Source organism: Parasteatoda tepidariorum, chromosome 1, assembly GCF_043381705.1.
Source record: "Parasteatoda tepidariorum isolate YZ-2023 chromosome 1, CAS_Ptep_4.0, whole genome shotgun sequence".
In the NCBI taxonomy this organism is placed as follows: domain Eukaryota; kingdom Metazoa; phylum Arthropoda; class Arachnida; order Araneae; family Theridiidae; genus Parasteatoda; species Parasteatoda tepidariorum.
The window spans coordinates 31132688-31157734 of NC_092204.1; the positions used below are offsets into that span (position 1 = coordinate 31132688).

A 25047-nucleotide genomic window follows, 5' to 3' on the forward strand; every position below is an offset into this window, starting at 1 on the left:
TAATCATTTTTAACACTAGGTTTACGGAAGCTTCTTATATACCTATCTCTACGAACACGCGTCAATTTGACGCATGAACTAACACATGTAACAGCACTTACAGAGATGCCAACTTGCTCCGGACAGCAAATATATATTTTAAAGTGGTAGTTTATCAATTGTGATTCTTGGTTTAATAAATTCAATTTAGTAGATTTTCATCCATCATTATTTCGAAATAATTCGTAGGCTTATATAATTCACCACTTTACTTTGCAAAATTTACTTAGTAGTTATTTACCGTTTTTTTAATTATTCCGGCTTGTCCGGAGCAGTTGGCATTTCTGCACTTAGAAAGCATTGTAATTATATACTATAAGAAAAAAAATGAAAATATGAGATATATATTTATGAAATATTCTAGTATTTTATTTTGCAATACTAGAGCTAAGCAACTGAAATGTTCAAAATCTGACATCAATTGACATTCTGCGTTTGTTCTTTCTATTATTGCTTATCGGCAACAGTTGTTTATCGCTTGTTTCATTTGAGATAACGATAACGGATAGAAGTATTGTCGGTACATTCCTATTTATTATTGATGTGATGTTTGCAAGTTTACTCAAAATTTTGAATAAATTACGATAGCATCAAATTGACGCATATCCCTAGAGATAGGTATACCACAAAGAGATTTTCAATATTTCAACGCTTTTGAAGAAAATAGACTTCAATATATATTTACCCCGATCAATGGATAAAAGTCATTACAGGAGATAAAATAAAAATGCAAACTGGTTTTGTAATTTTCCTTATAAAATTCGAAATGCGTCAAAATGACGCGTCCCGTAAACCTAGTGCTAAATTACTTTTAACCTAGATTCTTCTATGCTAGCTAACATGAATCTATTCTCAGATATAATGATATAGTATTAATCTGTTTTTTTTGTTGTTGTTTTTTTTTTAAATATGGTAGTTATTATGTTCACTAAGAGAGAATTTTTATGAGATTTTCGTTAGCTATAAGCACCCTGTTTTAACCCTTTGATGCAGAATTTTTAGTACACATATTTTTTCTACTTTTTTCATTACTTTGTACTAATTTATTTCAAAATAAGTGAAAAATATTATATTTAACATTTTAATAATTTATGATTATGGAATACAGCATGAAACAACTGTGTCTTTTTCTGCGTTAAAGGTAAAATCTTCCAAACACGGCTTATATCCGAACAATAATTTTTCAAATTAAATTTGCAATTATTTAGATCTAAGGGATGCCGAGCGGACTGTTTAGGAATCAGGGAACTAGCCTTGCATCAGAATGGTTCTGGGTTCAAATCCCGGACAAGGCATGGGTGTTCTTTCTTTCGCTGTTCTACCTGTCCTTACTGTGGGAGCAACTATGGCTCACCTAATATGGTGCCCCTGAAAGAGTGGCCAACAAATCAGCTGTAATACGCCTTAATTGACGAAACGTCAATCCAGAGGGCATTGAAAGAAAAAGTTCTTAGAGGAACATTTATTCATAGCTGAAATTTCTTTCCCTTACAGAATCAATTATTGATAAATTTTTGAATATGAGTGGGGAAAATAATTTCAAACTATTTTTTTTTTTAAATTTTAATACAAATATAATTCCATTAATCTTACATATTTTAATTTATAAGTATTCGATTGTTTATTTTAAATTAAGAACACCAAAGTACACTTTTGCTTGTAATTAGAGTGTCAGAATATATATATATTTCATTCAAAATTTAAACAGGTAGCATATTAGCAACTGCGACAGCAGTTAATGAATTTTAAGTTAAATTCTATACTTGAATTCTATGTCGTTTATATAATAATAGTTACAAAGCGATAAGAAGCTAATTGTTTTACATTTTTAGTGGTTTTTAATGTTTTTGTAATAAGTTTAGCCAGGCTGGACACATTGCAGGGCAACGGAAAGGGTTAATCAATCAAAATGTAAATAATGTTAAATAAACATACAATGCTATCAATCATTTAAGCACTGCAAAATATATAGCAAAACAATGTAAATACTTACTTTTGAATGCCCACAATTTCATTTGCTTTACACCTGTTAAGAATTTAAATACACTACGCGAGCAACTTGTAGACAAATTAACACCTTCATTAGCACGGAGTAAATATGGAAAAAGTTTTTTCACCGACAAAGATGACATGTCTTTTAAAATAGCATCAAATTTTTTCCACTTCAGCACAGCACTATGTTCTAAATCCATAGGCTTTTTTAGTAAATTTTCAGAGCTATTTTTTAAGGATTCCATCGCTGTCACATTTTCTGCTACTTTTATGAAGCATAAAATAACAAGAAATGCTTCTATAATTAATAATTTCATTTCAGACTATTATATCAATTAAGAGAACTTTTCAACGAATAAAATTCTTTAAATGAAACTTACACGGGCTTATTTGATCAAGAATTTCAAATTATAATAATAAGAAAAAAAAGGATTACGAGAGCTTAATTTATCATTTAAATTTTTAGAATTTTAAAATGTTAAATAAATAAACTTCATTTTGCAAAAGAAAAATTTTAAACTTTTTAAAAAAAGTATCCGTTTTGTTTTGTATCTCCAGTAAGTAAGGTCATAATTTTATAAGACAGATAGAGACCAACTGCATAGTAAAAAATAATCGTCGTAACAAATGAAACGGAATTTTAAAGCTGAATTGAGCGCTGAAATTCCTTACTCTCTTATTGGTCAGAAAAAAATGACGTCAAAAATTATGTCATTCTTCTAATTTTCTTACTAGTAGATTACCATTTCCTATTGTAAGTTCGGTTTCGGTACGCAAAATTTTATTCCTGGCCTCTCAACTTAAAGCTGGATAAAAATTAATCCAATTGAGTAATTAGTTTATAATATTTTGCATTATTTTTGACACATTTGAAAGGAACTAATTATATTTCAATGCTTGTGTAGTCTATATTAAAAAAAATTATAACATGTTTAAAAAGTTTTCTATGAAATTGCTGTCCATAGTATATAGAAACTTTACATTTACATTTTCTATTTAAATAACCTTTTTTGTATATTGCCCTTATAGGGAAATTTTACTCTTATATAATAATTGCTTCTAAGTTTAATTAAATAAGGAAATGTTGCATTCATAATTTTTTATGTTTCTGTTGTATGTGGTCCCAAATATTAAAGAGAAGGGAAATTTGGCATTTATATTTTCTATTTTATGCTTAATATGGAAATATTTTATTTTATTTTACCAACGAGTTCCGAACTGTAATCCCAATGCTGAGTTCAGAACTATCATTGTTCAATTCCATAGCTGTGCTATTTTGAACCCAACCCAGAAGACGACGGAACTCCTGGATCAACTAAGTATTCGGAGAAACTAGCCTTCGTGGAGGATTTTTTAGGGAACTAACCAACGCTTACGTTACATAGGGAAGAAAACCACGAAACATTCCCATGGTTAACTCGACAGCAAGATGACTCTTAACTATTGATCCGTCTATCACTGGGGATATTTTACGTCAGCACTGTTTTAGAATTTGAATTTCCCCATTGGGAGGCGAGCGTCTCTGAAATTATGCATTCATTTGCTTCGTCAAAACTTTATTTTACATGCTTCCACTACCTTTTTCCATTTTAAATCTTTTTTCACGTCTTACAATAAAAAAAAACTTTTTCCTATGCTGCTTTGCATGATATGAAATGTCTTCATACAAATGGAAGACATGTTTTATGTTAGTTAACTATGTTAAATGTAATGAAATTATTTATATTCGTGTAAATAACACTGGGGAACTAATTTTCTGTTGCAATTTATACACACACTTGATCTAACCTAATCCGGATGTGGTGATTTCAAATCTGAAACTAGTTTTATTTGGAAAGTTGCATATTTTTCTTTCAAATTAATTTTATTTCAGTTTAGTTTTTTCTGAACGTACAAATTTATAAAGACCGTGTAGGTTTATATACATACATACACACTCATAAATTCCTTTGAAAATAACACTTTAAGAGAAAAAATTGCTACCACTCTCTTCTTTTTTCAGTAAAAAAAATAAAATAAAATATAAATCCCTTTAATAGGATCCCAGTAACAGATAAGTTATGTAAGTAATTAGTATTTTTAAATAATGATGTTAGGATATTTTTCTTCATGAGATTTATATTTTATAGTGGTCATAGTTATTATAAAACAACTGCATGAAACAAAGATAAACATAGTGACTCATGCACTTTGAAACCTTTTCAGAAATAAAGTAAAATCTGCCATAAAAAGGAAAGGACCCTGTGTCATTTCAAAATAAGTATAACTACTTATATTATCTATATATTTTGGTACACGATTCCTTTTTCTAACGGAAATAAATTGTAAAAGATGAGATACTTAAATTACCAGTTTTTATACCTTTAAAATAAGTACAGATTTTTAAGAATTTGCGGTAAGTAAATTTCGTCTATTTATTTATTTAAAAAACAATGATTTAATACTTATCTGAAATGTAAATTTTAGTTTTATTTAATTCAGAGGAAAAAACGTGATTCTCAAAGAACATTAAATTTTAATAGTTACAAACTGTTTAATACAAATTTAGTCCTACAATAAGAATAACTTTTTGCAAAATCAACTTTAGAACTGTTTTTTTACAACGAAACTGAAAGCTAAATCTTTAATCAGTACGTATCTGTAATTATGTGTATACGTCTGTATTAATTATAATTAAAGTCTTTTAGTGTTGAACAACTAGTATGTTAAAAAACATTTGAATAGTGTTATTGGCTTATGGCAAATATTCACTTTTGTTCAACGCCCGATAGGTCAACTTGGTAAAGGAAAAGAAAATGCGAAAGTTACGATGTGGGCAAAGCTCTAAAATGCCTTGATACAAGCAAGATTAATACAAAAGTAAAAGAAACAATAAATATTTCTATTCTATTTCAGAATTTTCTTTTAAACTTGTTCTGCTGTCTCGAATATTGAAACAGGACAGTAAAAATACATTTCTATACAGTTTAGTTTAAAACTGTAGATAAATAAACATGAAAATCGCTATTTTAATTTATTTCAAGCGAGAGTGAAAAATAAAATGACTGTGTTCGACACGAAGAAAATTGAAATTCAAGTTTTGAAACAGGTGTCTAATAAGATTCTAAGAATCTTTTCACTTCGTTAATTATTTTTACAGGAAAAAAAACTATAATTTGATTGATTCGAATTCTTTATTAATAATGACCAAGGCTATTAAAATGAATTAATTTCCAAAGACTAAGTGAAAGCTGGAATAACTTCATGAGTGCACCTTTTATTATGCTACAAATATTTTTTTTTTAAACCAACAGCAGTCTTTTATTTGCTCTTAAAATTATTAAACATATTTTCAAACAACTGAATATTGCACATAGTGCAGTTATACTTTTAATTTATAAATATATATATTAAAAAACATTTGTAAACATAGATACATGATTATCAGGTTATCTGTATGTTTATCAATTTATATATATAGAAGGCTAAAATTCTTTTAAAACACATGAATAGTCCGAAAACCAAAAATATTATTAACACTTTTCACTGAGAAACATTTTTTTTAAGTAAAAAAAAAATGATAGTTGATTGCTATTAAAAAAAATTTTTTGTTTTAGAAGCATTTAAATTTTTATGCACCGTTTTCTTCAATATAAATAATAACATTTGATTCAAAACACTAAAAAATGCTGATTACAAATTCCCTAGAATTTTATAGAAAAATTAGCAGCACCCTTCAACTATGCAGCTTAAGGGGCTTCAACAATTTTACCTAATCTAGATTCATAATACCGTAAAATGTGAAAGTAATAGCACTATTTTAGGAAAAAACTGTTTTAATGAATCTGTTGTTAGATTACTAATGAAAACTTTCGGTTCTTTGGAACTTTTGATACTTTTGGATTGGAGTGTAATCTCAAAATGGGGTGTAATTTCAATAGCATTGAAGAATTTATTTTTTAAATTAATTTTTATCCACTTTATTTTTAGTTAAATGGCATGAAAATGAAAATTTAAGTTAACAAAAATCTGAAAATTCTATGTTTAGAAAACGTTCATAAAAAAAAATTTATACTTTACAATTCAATTTTTTTTCAACATTAACAAATTATTTAATAAAAATTATTCAATTCATCCAAATTCAACATTAAATTACATATTTGTCTTTGGGTTGACAGCTTATAATTTTTTGAGAAAGAATTTTTGTAGTTTAACCAATTATTCAAAAGACATGAAAAGAGAAAACTGATACATTAAAATAAAAATAGAGTAACAAATTTTTGAACCGTTATATTGTTTAACTTCCGTAGTAAATTATGACAGAGTTTCGAAACTTTGAAATAAAAATCTTTTACATTTTCACATTAGAGAATTTTTGAATTTTTTTTTTTAAATTTTTGATTTTTTCATAAAAAATTTCTTGAAAAAAAGTGCGTTTTTGAGTCAAAATAAGCATATTCCGAAACGGTTACGATTAACACCCTATTTTGAGATTATGACACCAAATTACAATACTTCATATTATACGTCATACGAATTAAAATATAAATGACAGAGTTTATCTTTTCTTCAATCATTTATACCTGAGAAATTCAGGAACATCCGTATCTTCAATAATTTTTTAGAAAGAAAACTAACGTATAGTCATCGTTTATTAATTTGATATTTTTCCTTGTTTTTTAAAGTTATGTGTTTAATTTTTAGAATATACTTCCAATAGTCTTCATGAGTAATCCAGCAACATATTCATTAAACGATTTTTTCTTACAATAATGCAACTGCTTTTAAATTTTACAGTTTCACGAACCTAGATTGGGTAAAATTGCTGAAGCTCGCACTCATAAAAACTAAATTCACATTGATAAACGACTTTCATGAAAAATGAAAAGTTATTATTTATAATATTTTTTATTCAAATTACGTAACTTAAAAAAGTATAAATTAAATCCGATTGTATTTCACTCATTGAGCGCCTGAATTTCAGTACTGGAGTCACGTAAAAAATTTTACCATTATAAAAGAAATTATACGTTTGCATTTAAATTAGTGAATATTAGCTTCCACTTTGAATTAAGAAAGAAAAATGCACGCAAATTTCTGTACGTGTATAAAAGTTATTATAATGAATATTTTAAGGTGCCTACAAATGTTTGGCTCTATGTGAATAAAGAAATCATGTTAATATCACTAACTACCTTTTTAATAAAAAATGCCATCTGTCCTGAAAGAATACCTAGGTAACAACAACTCAGTTGAATTCTGGAAATAAAGCCATCTACCTGCAATAAATGTCAACAAAAGCCTTTTTTTTTTCTTTGCGATGATATCGAAAGTGAAGGATTGAGGGAATGATAATATATTAAAGCTGAGCTGTCAATTACTACACTTTCTTGAAAAATATTTTATTGAGTGATAGACAAAAAGCTTACAAAACTTCTGGTAATTTTGCCAAGAATATAAAGGTTTGAACTCAAGAGAATTGGTACAAAGTGGCTTCTTATATAAGACTTCTAATCCTTTGCAAGTAGGGGCGACAAAAATATTTTTAAAAGGAAGAATAATACATCGAAGAATAAACTTAGCAACCAGTAGGAGAAATTTTTCCAAAAATCGTAGAAAGCTGGCAGACCTTATATATTTTTGTGCATATTAATTCATTATTATCTAAGCTACCACTTCCTTTAATATTAGTTACAAAATAGTTACAGTTCCAGATATAAATCTTTCTTTCACGGGATTCGGTCGGTAAGCGGGTAAGTGACCACTTTGATCAACCTGCGTAAGGACCAAGGGAGAGCGGTGTTGTTTCTCGTTAACAGTTCAACCATAAAGTGCTCGACTTCGCGTGCTGGTCGTCGGGCTACCAAAGCGGGGGGAGGATCAAAATATCTGTATCATATCTTCGGATCATCCTCAAGAATGTTCCCAGTTTAAATAATAGCCTATTGTGCAGCTCTAGTGCAGGTTCGTCGGGCTACCAAAGCAGGGAAGCCATCCCCTCTGCAGAGGATCAAAATTGCGATGCCAAGTCTTTGGATCATCATAAAGGATGTCTCCCAGACCGTCGCTAATAGCTAATAGCCCATTGTGCAGCTCTTGTGCGACGTAAATAAGGTAGCTACCTCTAGTTCGTTGCAAAGTACTTATCTACTATCTACTAGTGCCATCTACATAGTATTTTGGGCAAACGGACCTTACGGATCTCAGAATAAACAGAAATAAGCAGCCAAAAGCTTTAAAGTAAACTAATCTTAAAATAACCAATAATCAAGATAAAATTATATTTTGGAATATGGTAAATATTTCTAATTTATGATTTTAATGCGAAAATTATTTTGTCAATCAATCTGTTTATCAATTTCCGACTTCTGAAAGTTTTATGTATGAAACGTTCCGGTTTTTTTTAAATTAAAATTTTTTTTAGTTTATCTAAAACCTTTTGAAGTTTTTGCGCTGAATCAGAATCAACGTATGATATTTTCATTTATTTCAAATTACTTGCATCTTTCAAAGAGGGGTAAAAGTGTCGTCGAATAAAATTTTCACGAGAAATTTATTAAGGAAAAATTCATTCTGCATAACTATGTAGTGCTGATGTTTTCAAACTTTATAGATTAATTGTTTGTTTTATTGTTCTCGATTATTTCATTGCTCTATTTATTATATTGATTCTGGTGTAGCATCGGGGGTCTTTAGGTTTAAGATCATTTGAAGTTATAAAATGAAAAGTTTTCAATAATATCTATTTATATGATGATTTTTTTTTTTTTTAATATTTTAACTTTATGAACTTCCTTACATGAATTAAAGTTTTTACTTCGAGGGGAGCGATTTGAGTGATTTTTAATGATCTGCATCATTGATGCGCATCATTATTTTAAAAAAATTATTTTGTTTCATTGTATAATTTCAGAAAAGCCCCATGTAAATAATTATTTTACAATAAGAAAAAAGTTTTTTATTGAAACATTTTTAATTGTTCTTTTTAACTTTGTTGTGCTTTAACTACTCCTAAATTAACTAATTTAAACAATTAATAATTACTTTAAACTTTTGGTTCTATTTATATGTTTGTTTATGTTGTTTCTAAACTAGTGTTATAAAAGAAATTAGACATCAGAACAAGAAATATATAACTTAGAATGTTTTATACATTTTTTTTGATTGAATTACCTTAAAATAACCTTAATTTTAACAGTAAAATGCTTATTATAAATATACTATATTTCTTTAAATGCTTAGTTAAAATTTTAAAATATATCTCTGTCATCAAATTATAAAAATTATCTTGTATAAAAGTAAAAACAGTATCAATTTGTATCTAATTTTATTGTATGACTAGATAAATACTTTTAAAATAAATGATTTACTGGAATTAGTTTAAAACATTATGAACTATTAATAAATTATTACTGTTTTTTTTTCAGGTAATGTAAGGGTTAAAACATGTCATTTTTTGCAAAATATGCTTCTCATTCACCAAAACAGATAAATTTGTTTATTTCTTTGAAGTTGCCATTTTATTTCAAATGTGTTACAAATTATAGTTCAAGTTCAAAATATTTACTCAAAACTCAGAGACAACTGAATAAGTTAGATAAAAAGCAATATTCTCGAAAAGCCAAAAACTCCTGGTTTGGAACTAGGAATAAAACTTATGACATCGTAAGTCCTTGCGAAGTTGGACCAAAAAGAAATGTGCCTGACTACATCAAAAAGCCCAGTTATGCAGACTCAGGTGTTGAACATGAATCTGAAGAAGACATTAAGATAATGGACTGCAAAAGTGTTGAATGTATGCGTAAATCATGTTCTCTTGCCAAAATTGTTTTGGATGAAGTAGCAAGATATATAGAGGTTTAAATATGTTATTACTATTTTTATATTTTATGTGTAGTTCTTTTTTGTGTATAGATAGCTTAAACCTACCCAACCTAAAAGACAGTTCATTTTGAAAGTGAATTTTCAGTGATTTTGCTGTACTTTAAATGCTCTGGGTCCTTTGATTTCCGAATTTTTGGATTCCTTTTTGCCAAAAGCAGGTCCATATTTAAAATATGAATTAAAATCAAGGATTTGAAAACAAGAGGACTATATTTGATCTTTAATTAGGACAATGTTTTTAATTAAGTCCAAATACCTGTATCAAGGACCAATGACATAATTGCTCCGAATACTTGCTCCTTAAGGTATTAATATAGAAAACAAATACTGTATTTTCGATATAAAGTTTAGTTATAATTTTGCCAGCATAAATCTGCTGGCATTGAAAATTATGCATCCTAAAGGATGCCTTACTTATAACTTGTTTTGGAAAAGGATGCCTTACTTATAACTTGTTTTGGAAAAGGATGCCTTACTCATTAAATAATCACAGCTCATTGATTAGAACTTAAAAATTACCTGCTTATTAATGATTCAGTTAAATTTGAAATTTCATTTGGCAAACCCCCTTCCAAAAATATTAGATTTCAGAGCTTCTGTTTATAAGGGCTGAAGGTTACCTGAACCTTGTGAAAATTCATATAAAATATTATTTAAAAATAATACTAAATATGTTTGGTCCTGTATTTTCATACTTCTTATTAAATTAGATCATTTGATATTAATTCATCATTTGTATGTTTTATTTTTTATACTTGCTTCATGTCTAGTTAACAGTGGCGTTCAGAGAGAGGCAAATGGGGCTACTACCCCAGGCATCTAAACTAAAGGGAGATCCAGTTACTGGCTAAGAATACTAAACATTTTAACCTATCACTATTATTATTTTGAAATTAAATTTTATATGAAATATATATTTAAATCAAGAAAAATATTTTAGGAAGAAGGAATCATGATTTACAAATAACTTTAATTATAAAGTTTTAGTTAGTACCTTTAAATGTAAATATTCTTTACATCTAAAAAGAAATTAGGAATATTTTGTTAATAGAAACAATAAATTTTTTAACTAAGAATAATTTCCATTTGCATTACATAATACTGATTTAGGACTGTTTTTAAAAAGAAAATATTCATTTCCCCCCCTATATGATTATATACCTCTTTTCAGAGTATCTAATCGTGGAGTTTGTCCCCATGGAGTTTGTCATGAAACCCATCTATGTTTTATTAACTGCTAGTTAAGGAACTGGAAATAAAATAGCTTGTCTGTTGTTTTATGGAAATATCTATTTAAAATTTGTGCTAAACTTTGTATACCAGTGCTATCTTTTAATTTGAAATACTCAGATATTTTTTAGTCATTGCAATTTGAAAAATGTTGCAATTTTGTGTAATTTTAATAAATCTTATTTCTAAAAAGGTTGGTGTAACAACTGATGAGTTAGATTCAATTGCACATTCGACTTGCATTAATTATGGGGCATATCCATCACCTTTAAACTACAGAGGGTTTCCTAAGTCAATTTGCACATCTGTCAATAATATTGCCTGTCATGGCATACCTGATAGTAGAAGATTGAAGGATGGAGACATTATCAGTGTGGATGTCAGTGTAGGTAAAGCTCATGATTTTTATTGAAAAAGAGGAATACTTGTTTTCGTTTTATTGTCGTCTCACTTGATTTTTGCAAAATGTTGATTCATTATTTAATTAAACTGCAAAGTATCAATAATATTGATCCTTTCATTCTATGTATCTGTATTTGCTGAACTCTTAATATACCCTTTTTCATAGCCAAAATTATTTTCCTTGATCATTTTTAATTTTATATTAATGTTAGAAAAGGAATATAATTTCATTGGGTACTTGGACATTTAGGGAGCTGTAAAACACTTATTGCCACTGTACCTATATTATTAGCATATTAGGTTCCAATTTGTGCAATTAACTAAACATAAAAAGGATCAATAATTATTATAGTGAGAAGTTTATTTTTTGCCTGCAGATAAACACCACTTGTTATTGGGTTGTTTGGAAAGTAATTTCGTTTTTTTTTTTTGTGGGGAAATGAAAGACAATTTTCGTATAATGAATAAATATTTTATTAAATTATTTATTGGCCATTCTGATTCAACACCTTTTGCCATCTTTCTGGTAGTAGCATGATTCCACGGTTTGGTCTTTGCTGGCAAAAAAACTGATCCAGGTATTTTTTGACCTCTTTATTTGAAGTAAAGGTTTTACGGTCAAAAAAATTTTGTAGTGACTGGAGCAAATAATAATCCGAAGGCGCCAGATCTGGAGAATATGGTAGGTGTGGCAGTGTATCCGATTCAAACTGTAAAAGCTTTTGGTGAGTGACCAAACTTGTTTGAGATCTCGCATTATCTTGGTAGAACATTATACCTTTTCTGTTGATTAATTTTGGCCTTTTCTGTTGAAGAGCATCATCAGTTTGTCCAGCTGACAACAGTAGACTTCCAAATTAAGTGTTGTGTTATCCGGTAAAAGCTAAAAAAGAAACTATTCCTTTAAAATCCCACCAAACAGGCAGCATCACCTTTTTTTGATGGATATTGGCTTTCGAAATGCTTTGAGCCAGTTCATCTTTTTTGCTCAATGATCTTTTGCGTTTGAAATTGTTATAGACAACCCATTTTTCGTCCCTAGTAATGATGCGCTTCAAAAATGGATCATTTTCGTGACATTTGAGAAGTGAATCACGGACGTCAACGCTACTAGACAAATTTCTCTCCGTGTGAGCATGGGGAACGCATATATCGAGCTTTGAGGTTAAACCCAAGCCTTCCAAGTGGTCATAAACAGTTGAATTTGATAAATGTAACCTCTCCCTGATCTCACGTGTTGTTATTCACCGATTTGCCTCAACTAATGCTTTTATCAGCTTCAACCGGCCTCCCAGAACGTGGTGCATCTTCGACATTAAAATTGCCAGATAAAAATTTTGCAAACCAATTCTGGAAGTGGCGTACTGTCAGCACATCTTATTCATACACATCGGTAAATTTCTTTCTGGCATGAACAGCATTTTTACCTTTTCTATAGTAAAAAAGTAAAATATTATGAAAATGCTGTTTATTGCTATCCATATTTAAAAGGGCACCAACCAACAACTACTGCGTAGAATTAATTTAAATTTTTCACACACAAGCCTTGCTATACCAGCTCTCAAAACATATAATGATAATGCGGCTTAAGTGTGAAGTTGGGTTCGAAAAAATACAAATAAATCCTCTGTCGGAAAAACGAAATTACTTTCTGAACAACCCGATATTATTCTCAACTGATAATGATATTAACATTTTTTGATGAACTGAATTTAGTATGAAATTTTTCTTTACATTTAGTAAACTATTAGTTGTTATAAGTTTAAATTCTCAAATTTCATTGTGATCTCTTTTTTTTCTATTGTTTAAAAACCTATTATTTCTTTTTCTAAATCTACTCTTCAACAATTATTGAGCTTTATTAAATCTGANTCGGTTTTATTGATACATACGTATTAGCGTTTTATATAATATAGATTAGGTTCCAATTTATGCAATTAACTAAATATAAAAAGGATCAATAATTATTATAATTAGAAGTTTATTTTTTCCCTGCAGATAAGCACCACTTGTTATTATTCTCAACTGATAATGATATTAAAATTTTGATGTAGAACTGAATTTAGTATGAAATTTTTCTTTACACTTAGTAAACTTTTAGTTGTTATAAGTTTAAATTGTCAAATTTCATTGTGGTCTTTTTTTTTTCTATTGTTTATAAACCTATTATTTCTTTTTCTAAATCTGCTCTTCAAGAATTATTGAACTTTATTAAATCTGACTAGGTTTCCTCCAACTTAGCTAATATGTTTCTTCCAAGTTTAGAGTATATTAAAATCTTTTATAGTCATTTTTTTTTTTTTTTGTATTTTATTGTTGATGTTCTTCACTGATGCAATCAATTGGTTTAAATTAAATGGTTACAGTACATGTAAAATAAGTCATCAGTGACATTACAGTTTTTAGTTATTACTTTTGTAATCTAATTATTTTATTTGGTAAATAATTATTTATTTTGTATGTTAAATAATTGTCTCTTTATTTATTTTTTGCTTAATTGAAACCAAATGAAAATATTATTGAAATCACTAACTATCACCTTAGAATAGACACTTAAAAAATTCATTTCATAAATATGTATCGCTAGTGTCTCTTTTTAAAACGACGTCATCATTTTACATCTGACTTGTAACCTTTTCGTAAAATGGCTGTCAAAAAGTGTTATTATTTTGGTGAATAAAGACACAAAATTGCTATGATAAAATGAGCATTTAAAAAATTCATTTCACGAATTTGCACCATCAGACTAAAGTTTTTATGGTCTAAATATTTTCTACTCGTGTCACTCTTTAAAATTTTGCCATGCACTTTGCAACTGAGTCGTAAGTTTACCTTAAAATAGTATTGGTGATTAAAGCCCAAAATTGGTATAATTGAATGGATACTTAAAAAATTTATTTCACGAATTTGCATCGCGAAACCATTTTTATTTTCATGATATAAATCATTTCTACTTGTGTCACTCTTTAACATAGCACCATACACTTCGCACTTGAGTTGTAAATTTTCCTTAAAATGGTAATCCTAAAATGCAAAAAATAATTTTTATTTTGGGAGAAATTTTCAAAAAATAATGAAAGAAAAAACTTGTGAAATTTTTAAGTTGCTAGTTTTATTATTTGCAGACCGAATTGTGTTAATATAAATATTATATTTCTGTAGAATGAGACTGAAACTTTGGATTTAATTTGTTTTTATCTTGGACAGCTATTTTAATTAGTTATTACAAACTATGGATATCATTAAAATTAAAACGTTCTTTCTGCTAAAGCATTAAATTTGGTTTATGTAACTTTTTATGAATCACATATGTTAAAAACCTGATATAGACATTTCATTCTATATTTGTAACTAAATTTTATAGTTTACTTTGAGTATGTATCTTTGTTTTTATGTTGAACAGCTATTTTAATTAGTTATCACAAACTATGGATATCATTAAAATTAAAATGTTAAAGCAATAAATTGGTTTATGTAAATTTTTAAGATTCACATGTGTTAAAACCTAATATAGCCATTGCATCCTATATTTGTAAATAAATTTTATAGTTTACTTTAGTGAGTATGTATCTAATGAGGCCTATTTGGGGAATAGGTGTTTTATAATGGATTTCATGGTGACTGTGCTGCAGCATATTGTGTTGGAAATGTTGATGAAATCGGAAAAAAATTGGTGGAAACATCAAAGTTATGCTTAGACGAAGCTATTCAAATATGTCGTCCTGGTCAGTTATTCAGTATGATTGGTAAAACAATCAGGTAATTGAAATTCATTATTGAATAATTGTCTTATTCTGTATAGTTGAAATAATTAGGATGATTGTAATTTATTTCTAAATTATTGATTGATTTTTCAGTATGATTGGTGATGGCAAAATAGTCATCAGAAATTTGTTTTTAAATTAATTGTTGTGTAATTTCTGTTCTGTACAAACAAGAATTTAATCTTAAGTTAATAAATTATTGTAATCCCAGTCATCCATTTTGTCAAAATAATTAGTCGGTTGATCATTATTAAATAATTATTGTCATAGTTATTTGTTTTATTTAATTGATATCAGTGGTGTAAAATTTTTCTTCTTATTGTTATTGCAACTTTAGTAGTAAAAAAATCTACTAATTTCTTTATAATACAGTAACTGACTACTGCTTGAAAAAAAAGTTAATTTGTAATCAAAAGGTTTGATTACAAATCAAATTTGTAATCAAGAGCATGGTTTTAATTCTGAAAAAGTTTATTTTAACCTAAAATTCTAACACCTAACATTTTTGTGCCATTTAATTTTTAAATAATTGTCTTTTTTTTTTTCACAAATTGAACACTTTATTTTGGTTTCTAATTTTTTTTTAAAAAAAGTGTAAAATAATTTTTAGAATTTTTTTTCTTTGTACGAGAAATGAAGCAACATTTTATTCTGTTATACTTAAAGTAAAAAGTCAAACTAAAATATGGAACATAGACAGTAAGAATAATTTTGAAAATTGGAATTGAACTGAGATTTGTAAAATAATATTAAAGTAAAAAACAAAAAATTAAGTGTTTACAGAAAATTAGTAGTTTTGATGTAATTAAAATAGCAATGATTAATCNTTTTTTTTTTTTTTTTTTTTTTGAAAATATTAAAATAGTCATTTTTTGAAAAAGTAATCTAAATATAGGTTGATTGCAAAAACTCACATTTAGCACTAAAACATTTCACAGAAATTTCTATTTCGTTTCTATCTTACTGAAACATGACTTTTTAATTTTTGTGTATTATAAATTGCTTAAAAGTGCTTTATTTATCAATGTTTAATGTTGATAACATTTGTTAACAAGATTTGTTAACAAGTCTTAGCTAAACAAATAAAATTTATTATTTTAAATATCTACTAATTTTATATTCATGAGAAATTCAAAACTAGTTTTAAAAAAATTAAAAGTTTATTTACATTGGATAGTTACGTAACTTAATAAATAGACAAAAATATATTCTTGTGAAACATTCACAATGGCAGCAGTTTTTTTTTTTATTTTAATTCTAAAAAGAATGTCCTTTACTAATTCTAAACATTGGAACTTTCCCACTTTAAAATCAAATAAAACTTACAAATCCCCTACAAACTAAATATAAATCTGTATTCTTGGACAAGAGAAAAGGATACTCCCACTGCTGTTTCTATGGAAACTCCCACACTTGTTTTCTATGGAAACATTGGACACCCTTTACCCTGAACCTCATTGGTTGAGAAATTTTACCAATGGATCCTATTTCCCAGCTGGGATGTTTTGAAATCTCCTCACCTTTTATATTCCTGTGGGCACTGAACGAACAGCCCACGACGGTGAAATTACTGTGATCTGTGTCATTGTGGAGCAACTGGTATGCTTTCTTGACGAATTTGCGACAAATGTTTTCAATATTTCCGACTCGTTATCAACTTTTTACTGAATAAAATCTTAGGACAGTCTTTCTTCTGATGATACATTAAAATGTCAAATCTCAATTATTAAATTACAACGACTAGGAAAATCTGTCACTCTGCAATGAATCATTTCCCACTGCGGAAATGGAGAATGATTTGGCCAATGAGGGCACCTCTATACAACACGTCAATAATGACCTGCCCCCTTTTTTAACTTTTAAATGAGTTTTCAAAAGAAAAGTCTTCACTAAATTCAACAAGCAACTAATGGTAAGAAATTCTAACAAAAAGTGGAAGGATCTCGAGCCAGATAGCATTCCCAACTGGCTGTAGTTCCAGCTCTTTGTAGAACATAATTGTCTTGCCGCTTACTTACACAAATTCAAGCTAGCTTCTGATCCATATTGCTTTATATGTCAAGGCTAATTTGTAATGGATGGCTGCCATGTCCTCCTTTGCAGTACTCTTGTTGGAGCAACTATTCCTGGCCAAAACTAAGTATCCTAGGTACTGCTAGGAAACAAGGTGTCTAATAAGGAAATTACTGTTTTTAATTTTTATATCCTTGTTCTCTTGAGTTGTGTTATTTTTATCCTATGACTATCCCCTCTGCAATTACAATAATTAAAAAAAATCGAAAAACATTGGATCAATAATATTGGAATAGCCAATTTTTTAAATTTTCCAAATATAATATTGTTCTGTATTTTTTCAATACTGTATTTTTTCAATACTGTATTTTTTTAATACTATATTTTTTTAATACTGTATTTTTTAATGCTGTATTTTTTAATATTGTATTTTTTAAAACTGTAATAATAAGAGGTTATATCTGTTAACTATAAGTGACCATTAATTTTATAACAATCAATTGCAAAATAGAAAGTAAAAAACTAATTATCTACTCTCTTTTTCTTAAATATCCAAAGATATTCCTTTTTGCACTACTCAAATTGCATCTACTTTTATATACAACTTTCAGAATTGCTAAAGTGCAAATATTAATTTTAAATAGTTTTATATTTATTTATGTTGGTTAATCTGGTTTATCTTAATTTTTTTAGTAAACTTGCCAGAGACCGTGGATGTTCTGTTATACCTGCATTTTGTGGCCATGGCATTGGTTCTAAATTTCACTGCCCTCCTAGTATACTACATTATGGTAAAGAGAAAATACTTTATTTAACTCTTTTGCTTTTATTATTTTTACATCTAAATTTTATGCTTAAGCTTAAATTTCATCATTTATGTTATACTTATATTCATTAGTTTACAAAAAAATTTTGTAAAAAAAATTGACTTGTTTTGACATTTTCACAATATATTTCTTGTGCAGTATCAACAATAAGCCTTTTAATTTAATAGTGGTGTTTATGAGTATAACTTAAGCAATACTCATAAACACTACTTTGATAGTGAAATAGAGTAAATCAAAATAGTATTTAAAAAATAGTACAATTAAGAGCTGTTAATCTGAATGCAGATTAACCCATCATCCAATTATTTTTAAGAGCAGAAGTTTAAACCTATTTGACAAATCCAAAAGAATCATATTATGGAATTGATAATGTTGAAAGATAAAAATGAAAACAACATAGTACTTGAATATGGTTTTGCCCCAGTAACTGTATCAAATAATAATAAAAAGTAATGATTCTATTTTAAACTTTGTTTGGGGCTAAGACGAAGGCAATATAAAATTACAAGGATGAAAAAGTCTACGTTTGAAGATGTTTATAAAGCATGATATATTTGGCACTTACAGAAGGACAAAAGCTGCTGAGATTGATTGCAAAAGAAAAGAATATCATTTCTTATTTTTATAATTTGATTAAATTCAAATATTAAAATAATGTGGTTTGATTTTATAGACTATCCAAAGATTTCTCTGATGTTAATTTTACTTTTGCTAATACACAAAACTATATACTTGTATATATATACATAACTAAACAAATTAAATGTCAAACTTCAACGCTTATTACTGGGAACTGACTTGCAACTATTCTTCACTTCACTACCCTCTTTGTCCATCCCATCTTTATCCAGTCTCAAGCAAAAATTATCCATCTCTTTCTAAAAACATTTCCTTCTTTTCTGAACTTCAGGCCAAGACTCGTTCACTTGCATAACAAAGTCCTGGCACCAACCTTCCTCCCACCAGTATCATCTTGTTAACCTTCTTCCCTGATCATACAGTAAAACCTTAAAAACAATAGCAGACCTATCCCTGCACACAAAAAAAGAAAAAATGTGCAAATTTCCATACGCACAGAGATTAGCCACACAATCAGCAATAGCCATGAAATAAACCTCAGATACACTTAATTTATAAAAAAAATAATAATACATAATGATGAATCACAAAACATTTATACCATTGAGACCTCTTGTACAGGCATAGATAATTAAAAAAAAATTATAAATCTGTAAATCCATTTTATGTTTAATTTGTAGATTGTTGTACAGTGCGCCAAAAAAAAGGACCGTCCGGAATAACTTTTAATGGGATCTTTACCTTCTAGAACTCTTTCGTATTGATTCAAGGGTCTGACTTTAAATATGCTAATTAATTCATGTAGACGATATTTTAAGTTACGAAATTAGACGCAAAAACCTACTTTCTCTGAATAAACATCTTTTTTTTTTCTCAATTGCTTCGGATTTCTGACCCCCAAAGTATAAGGGGTAGCTGCAATATGAGAGATATGGTCCCGATAGTTTGCTCCAAAGTTTGGACCCCTTTATGTTAATTTAACTTTTTGCGCCATATTTTGAGAACTTTCTGGGGGAATGGAAAAAATTTTGCGCACAGTTTTATAAAACATTTATTTATCCAAACATAATTCCATGCAAAAAAATAAATTTCGGTTATTATTTTTTATCATTTAATTTAATAATAATCAAAAAAAAATTTTTTTAATTGTAAGTTATAAAATTTTTTACATCATTTTAAAGTATGTAAATTTTCATGGCAAAATACAAAGTTGGAGTGAAATCTGTTGATTAGTTCTTGAGATTTCAAATTTTAAAGAAGTCGTATATTTAAAATTCGATTTCTCCGTCCATTTTCTTTTCTTTCTTTCTTTCGGCCCACAGTACAATCTGAAATAATGCATCAGCATCATTATGATGCTCTCACCCATCAACCTTCAGACTAGAAATCATTAACTTGAATGGGAGTGAAGTCAGAGTCATGACTATGCTAATGAAAGTTAGCTCAGCAAATATGCTGTCTGCATATTACTAAAATAGATGCACTCACCCATTGACCTTCAGACTAGAAATCATTAACTTGAATGGGAGTGAAGTCAGAGTCATGACTATGCTAATGAAAGTTAGCTCAGCAAATATGCTGTCTGCATATTGCTAAAATAGACTTAACTTTGTAAAAATAATATGTAACATGTATGTAATATTATGTAAACTTCTACTTTCCATTGATATTAGCTGGAAAAAAAATTTTGTGTTGACCTTCTTAATATGTGTTAGTAAACCTCATTTTTTATTCTTCAGAGAAATATCATTATGCATAGTAAATAAAGTAAAATAGGCAGTTATCATAAATTCAAATTGGTTTGTTATAAACCTCATGTTAAAAAAAAATCCACTTATAAATATTTTTTCAGCAGTAATGATATTTCTCATAACGATAAGTAAAACTGTTTCTGACACATATTAGGAAGGACAACTTTTGAAACATTTTTGATGAAAAATTGAATCTGGGTACTTAATGACCCACTTTGCTTCTGCAAAGATCAAAGAAGTTATGATTCTGTAACAGCTTCAATATGTATAAATAGCATTCATATTTATTAAGATTAATTAATTGTTTTAACAGTAATAGTTAAAAATATTTAATTGCTTATTGTATTTTATCCTTTCTTGTTGATAATTTTTAGCTAAATATTTCTGGAATAAATCCTTAATTAATAAATTAATTATTCTAAAGCATTTCTTATTGTTCTTTGAATATTATGTTAAAATAATGTTTTGATCTTTCAAACTTCACAACTGCTTTTCTCATACACTTTCACAACTTCTGCCAATCATTTCTAAATATTAGAAACTTTTGTTATATTTTTAATAGTAAAATTTACTTATTGTTTTTTTAGACAATGATGAAAAGGGGCATATGATGAAAGGAATGATTTTTACCATAGGTAATTTATGAATGAATAGTTTTTTGTTTATATTTATTTTTTTCATATTGTAATCTAGAATAATCTTTCTCGATAATGATAGGGATAATATTATATTTCTAAAGTCTTATTTCTCAAAAAATAATGGATGTCTAAAACTGCTTTTGAGAAGAAGAAAATTTAAAACAATCTTTTTTATGCTTTTGAAACCTAGTTCCTTCTAAAAACTGGAATTCTAATATTAGTTAATAATTTCATATGCAATTTTATTGGGAAGTTTTTTAAGCTCTGTATTCATATATAAAGTCACGTCCTTAATAACTGACCAACTGATCTTATAAACAAAGCCTGAACTACTGAGGCTTGAAAAAAAAAATTGGTCGAATTTCTTTTATTCTGCAGGCATCCACTAACGATGGATTTTTCAATATTCCACCCCTAAAGGGGTTAAATAACGGTTATAGATTGTTTGGAGAAAAAAAACAACACTAATTTTGTTATGTTTTAAGCAATAATTTAAGTGCTGTTAAATAATTAGTTATGTTAAATATTTATTTAGATTCATTTTGTTAGGTAGTTTTAAATGCTAGCTTGTGTTGAATAGTTTGATATACATTAGGTACTTTTTTAGAATATTTTGTATTTTTATAGAAATGAAAATTTAGTTATGAAGTAATTCGAAAAATTCTGAAATGGCTGTTGAAATTTTAAACATAAACAATGCCATGAGGCCATATATTGTTTTTACCTTTTCGAGCTATAGCATATATATTATATGATACTTCAGTTATGGCTCGAGAAGTAGTATTGCATGTACTGAAGCATCAGAAAGAATGTGGAGATATATCTTTCACTCCAGTAGCAGAAACACCAACATTGTCGAGGACGGTTTTTGTCTGCACTAATAACACTATTTTTAAAATTGTCTGCAACCTTCAGACACATTTCTCCCGTAGCCTGTTCCCCTAAATCTTTGCGAGGACATCACCGAACGCACCACAGCAGAGTCCGCACAGAGATGTGTCAAGAACAGATATTGCACTGCTCGCAAATACCATTGCCTCCAGTTAGTGACGTCTTCCCTTGCGTTGTGAAAGGGCATGGACAGATCCAACTGTATGAGCCTTTTCACGTAGCTTTTACATGTGCACCCGGTATTTTCCCTCCTCCATTCCTGCTTCCTCTGCACTTGCATTCTTTTTCCGTACGCTCGCAATAAACGAGTCAAATAGCTCGAAGATTCTTAGATCTCAACACAAACTAGTGAATGTGATGAACTAAGAGGCAAATTCTTGTACTTATCAAGTTTTGTGAAATCTTTAGTAGAACAATTCAATGTGTATTTTTGTACTACTGAATCGAATGGTTCATCTACATTTTTTTGAATTAGTTTTCTTTTGTGGATTCTTCTGTAGAGTTCAGAAAGACTGTGTTTCGAATATCTGATATTTAGTAAATGGATGTACAATAAAATGAGCGAAATTGTTATGGAGGGTGATGCACCAGATCTGATACACCTATTTAAAATTGCATTCCATGAACTGGACAAAAAACTATATTTTTGAAGTTTCTTCTTTTTGTTACTTCTACGCCAGTCTCTGAGGCTGCGTTTGAAACTTGAGGATCTGTGATCAATGTTATTGGAAAACACAGACTAAGGTCAAGAGATGGAATAAATGAAGAATTAGGCACTAACAATAAAAGGGTTTTCAGTCAATTAAATAGGCCCCCTTCTGGTTTTAAAGGTACTCGTAGATTTTTAAAAGCAGCATTAATATCGATGTAAGGTTCTGCTTATCCATCGCACTTCAGAAATCCAACAAGAACTGAAGTAATGCGTAACATTAAAAAACAATTCTTCTATGTCTTTCTTTTTTACATACACTAGAACTACATGCAAATTTTGCAGACAAATTATGAAATTTTTAGACCTTGTCGCAGACAGCTACAAAACTTTCTGCCACTGGCTCTACCACCTACTGCTCTGAAATGTTCTGAACTTCCACTTATGGTGTACTGTGTGATTTAATAGCTGCGGTACAGATTTTAAATTATTACTGAAATTCAATCCATGCAGAATTTTAACAATATCACAAACATCTTCTGGTGATCGTTAAAATTGAAATCTAAGTACTTCTGTGCACAAAGCCATGAGCAATAGCTAGTATTACATACAAGATCTTGGGATACTTAGCTAAAAGAAAGCCTTTTCTTTTAGTCTACCACTTTTCGTATTTTGAAACTAATTAGTGATTATTACATTGTAGTGTATTATCTAAAAGAATAAAGTAAAATCTTTCATTTCATAATACTAAAAATACTTTCATTATGACACTTGGTAAGCAATTTTGAATTCTGTTGGTGAGCTAATACAAACATCACATTATCATACCAAATTAAGTGGTTTAAAATAACTTAGCAAAATTAAGTTATTTTGAACCATTATTTGATACTAACGACAAAAAAATCTTTTTTTTAAGTCAAATTTAAGTTTTAAATAATATTTTAATCCAGTGGATGCTGTGTTTAAAATTAATTGGTTTGGTAAAGATTCATTTCAATTTTCTATTCATATGTTTATCTGACTTATGCCTCAATGAAGTAATAAAAATATTCAGCTATAGCTAACTTTGTTATGATTAATATCATCAGTAATGCAGCGTGCATGGAAAATTTTACTTTGTCATAATTAGATTTATTACAGTTAAATATGAAACCTTTCTGGTAAAACGAAAATATTTTTTTCCTATTACTTACAGTTTAAAGTGGAATGTCTCACTATTATATTTGTAATTTTTCCATTCTTCAGGCCTTCTTATTTCTCCATGCTAAATTATTCTATGCAGGAATGTTATTAATTTTAATATAAGGTAGTTTAAAATGTTTCACATTGCCAAAATTTAAAAATTGTGGTTAATAATAATTTTTTGAAAAGTTTGCTAAATCAAATAACACATTGTCAATGTTTTGAATGTTTGACACTTATTTTTTCCTGGTAGTTTTATGGAAATATATTCCGCTAAATTAACATTGCATTTATGGAAATGAAAATGGGACTTTATGTATCGTTAGTTAGAATGGAATAAGTTGTACATAAAAACATTGACTGTAAAATCAAAGTAAATACATTAAATATAATTATCTACAAATGACTTGTTTTGTAGAGCCTGTAATTTGTGATGGTGAGCCTGACATAGTTATATTAGAAGACGGCTGGACAGCAACTACTGAAGATAACAGCAGAAGTGCCCAATTCGAACACACAATTCTCGTCACTGATAAAAGCGCTGAAATATTAACGGTGCCTGGTGCTTTTAAAGTTGATGAAAGCTCAGTATAAGATACTGTATCAAATTTTTTGAAAGATTTTCTCTACTTATTGTTAAAAATATTTTCATAGAATTTATTGTTCAAAATATACTGTAAATAAAGTATAATTTGTTAAATATTGTTGTTTTATTTGCTTAAGAAGTTTTAAAGTTTATCTTAATAGGGATTCCAACATGTGTTTATAAAGAGCATAGCTGTACAAAAAGATCATTTGAAGAATTGTTTGTATCATTAAAGTTAAAAGGAATCATAAGTTTTACCTAAAAATAAAAGTAAAACAATTGTATTGGTTTGTCAGCCATGGAGATCTTGAGGGTGAAGGCTTCATGATATCCACCAATAACATGATGTTGGCAATATTGTGCACTGTCTTCTTTTATTCCAATTTTAAATTGGATGGGCTTCTAACCGCTGCCATGAATAAGAACTCGGGTCCTACATAATGACAGTTCAGTGAGTTAACCAGTGTGCCCTCATGCCATTAATTAATTAAAATAAGAATAATTAACTAAAATAAGAATATTTATTTAAAATAAGAATAATTAATTAAAATAAGAATAGTTACTTAAAACTAATTACTCCTGTTTTCAAAAAATAATTTCGATTTTAAATATCAATTATTGCATTTATTGTGACCACAAAT

The 25047-nt window shown here is 28.4% G+C and overlaps 2 protein-coding genes across 5 annotated transcripts in view; one reads left to right on the plus strand and one right to left on the minus strand.

Moving 5' to 3' along the window:
- The window catches only part of LOC122270177 (nose resistant to fluoxetine protein 6-like), a 34471-nt gene extending 31823 nt beyond the window's left edge, over positions 1-2648 (minus strand). The window contains exon 1 of the mRNA XM_043046602.2: positions 2033-2648. Within this exon, the coding sequence (XP_042902536.1) occupies positions 2033-2348 (316 nt within the window). The 5' untranslated portion in view covers positions 2349-2648. The remainder of the gene's footprint in view (positions 1-2032) is intronic.
- A 5575-nt stretch (positions 2649-8223) lies between these two features.
- On the plus strand, positions 8224-24520 carry LOC107444868 (methionine aminopeptidase 1D, mitochondrial). 4 transcript variants are annotated; one of them, XM_043046604.2, is made up of 7 exons: positions 8224-8305; positions 9438-9867; positions 11318-11509; positions 15122-15285; positions 17997-18094; positions 21048-21095; positions 24239-24520. In XM_043046604.2, the coding sequence occupies exons 2-7, from the start codon at positions 9457-9459 to the stop codon at positions 24412-24414; spliced, it is 1089 nt and encodes a 362-aa protein (XP_042902538.1). In that variant the 5' UTR covers positions 8224-8305; positions 9438-9456; the 3' UTR covers positions 24415-24520. The 4 variants fall into 4 exon arrangements, with proteins under 4 accessions (XP_042902538.1, XP_042902539.1, XP_071034432.1 ...); XM_043046605.2 differs by having other exon boundaries at positions 8248-8595; XM_071178331.1 differs by having other exon boundaries at positions 8253-8630.
- Positions 24521-25047: the final 527 nt, after the last annotated feature.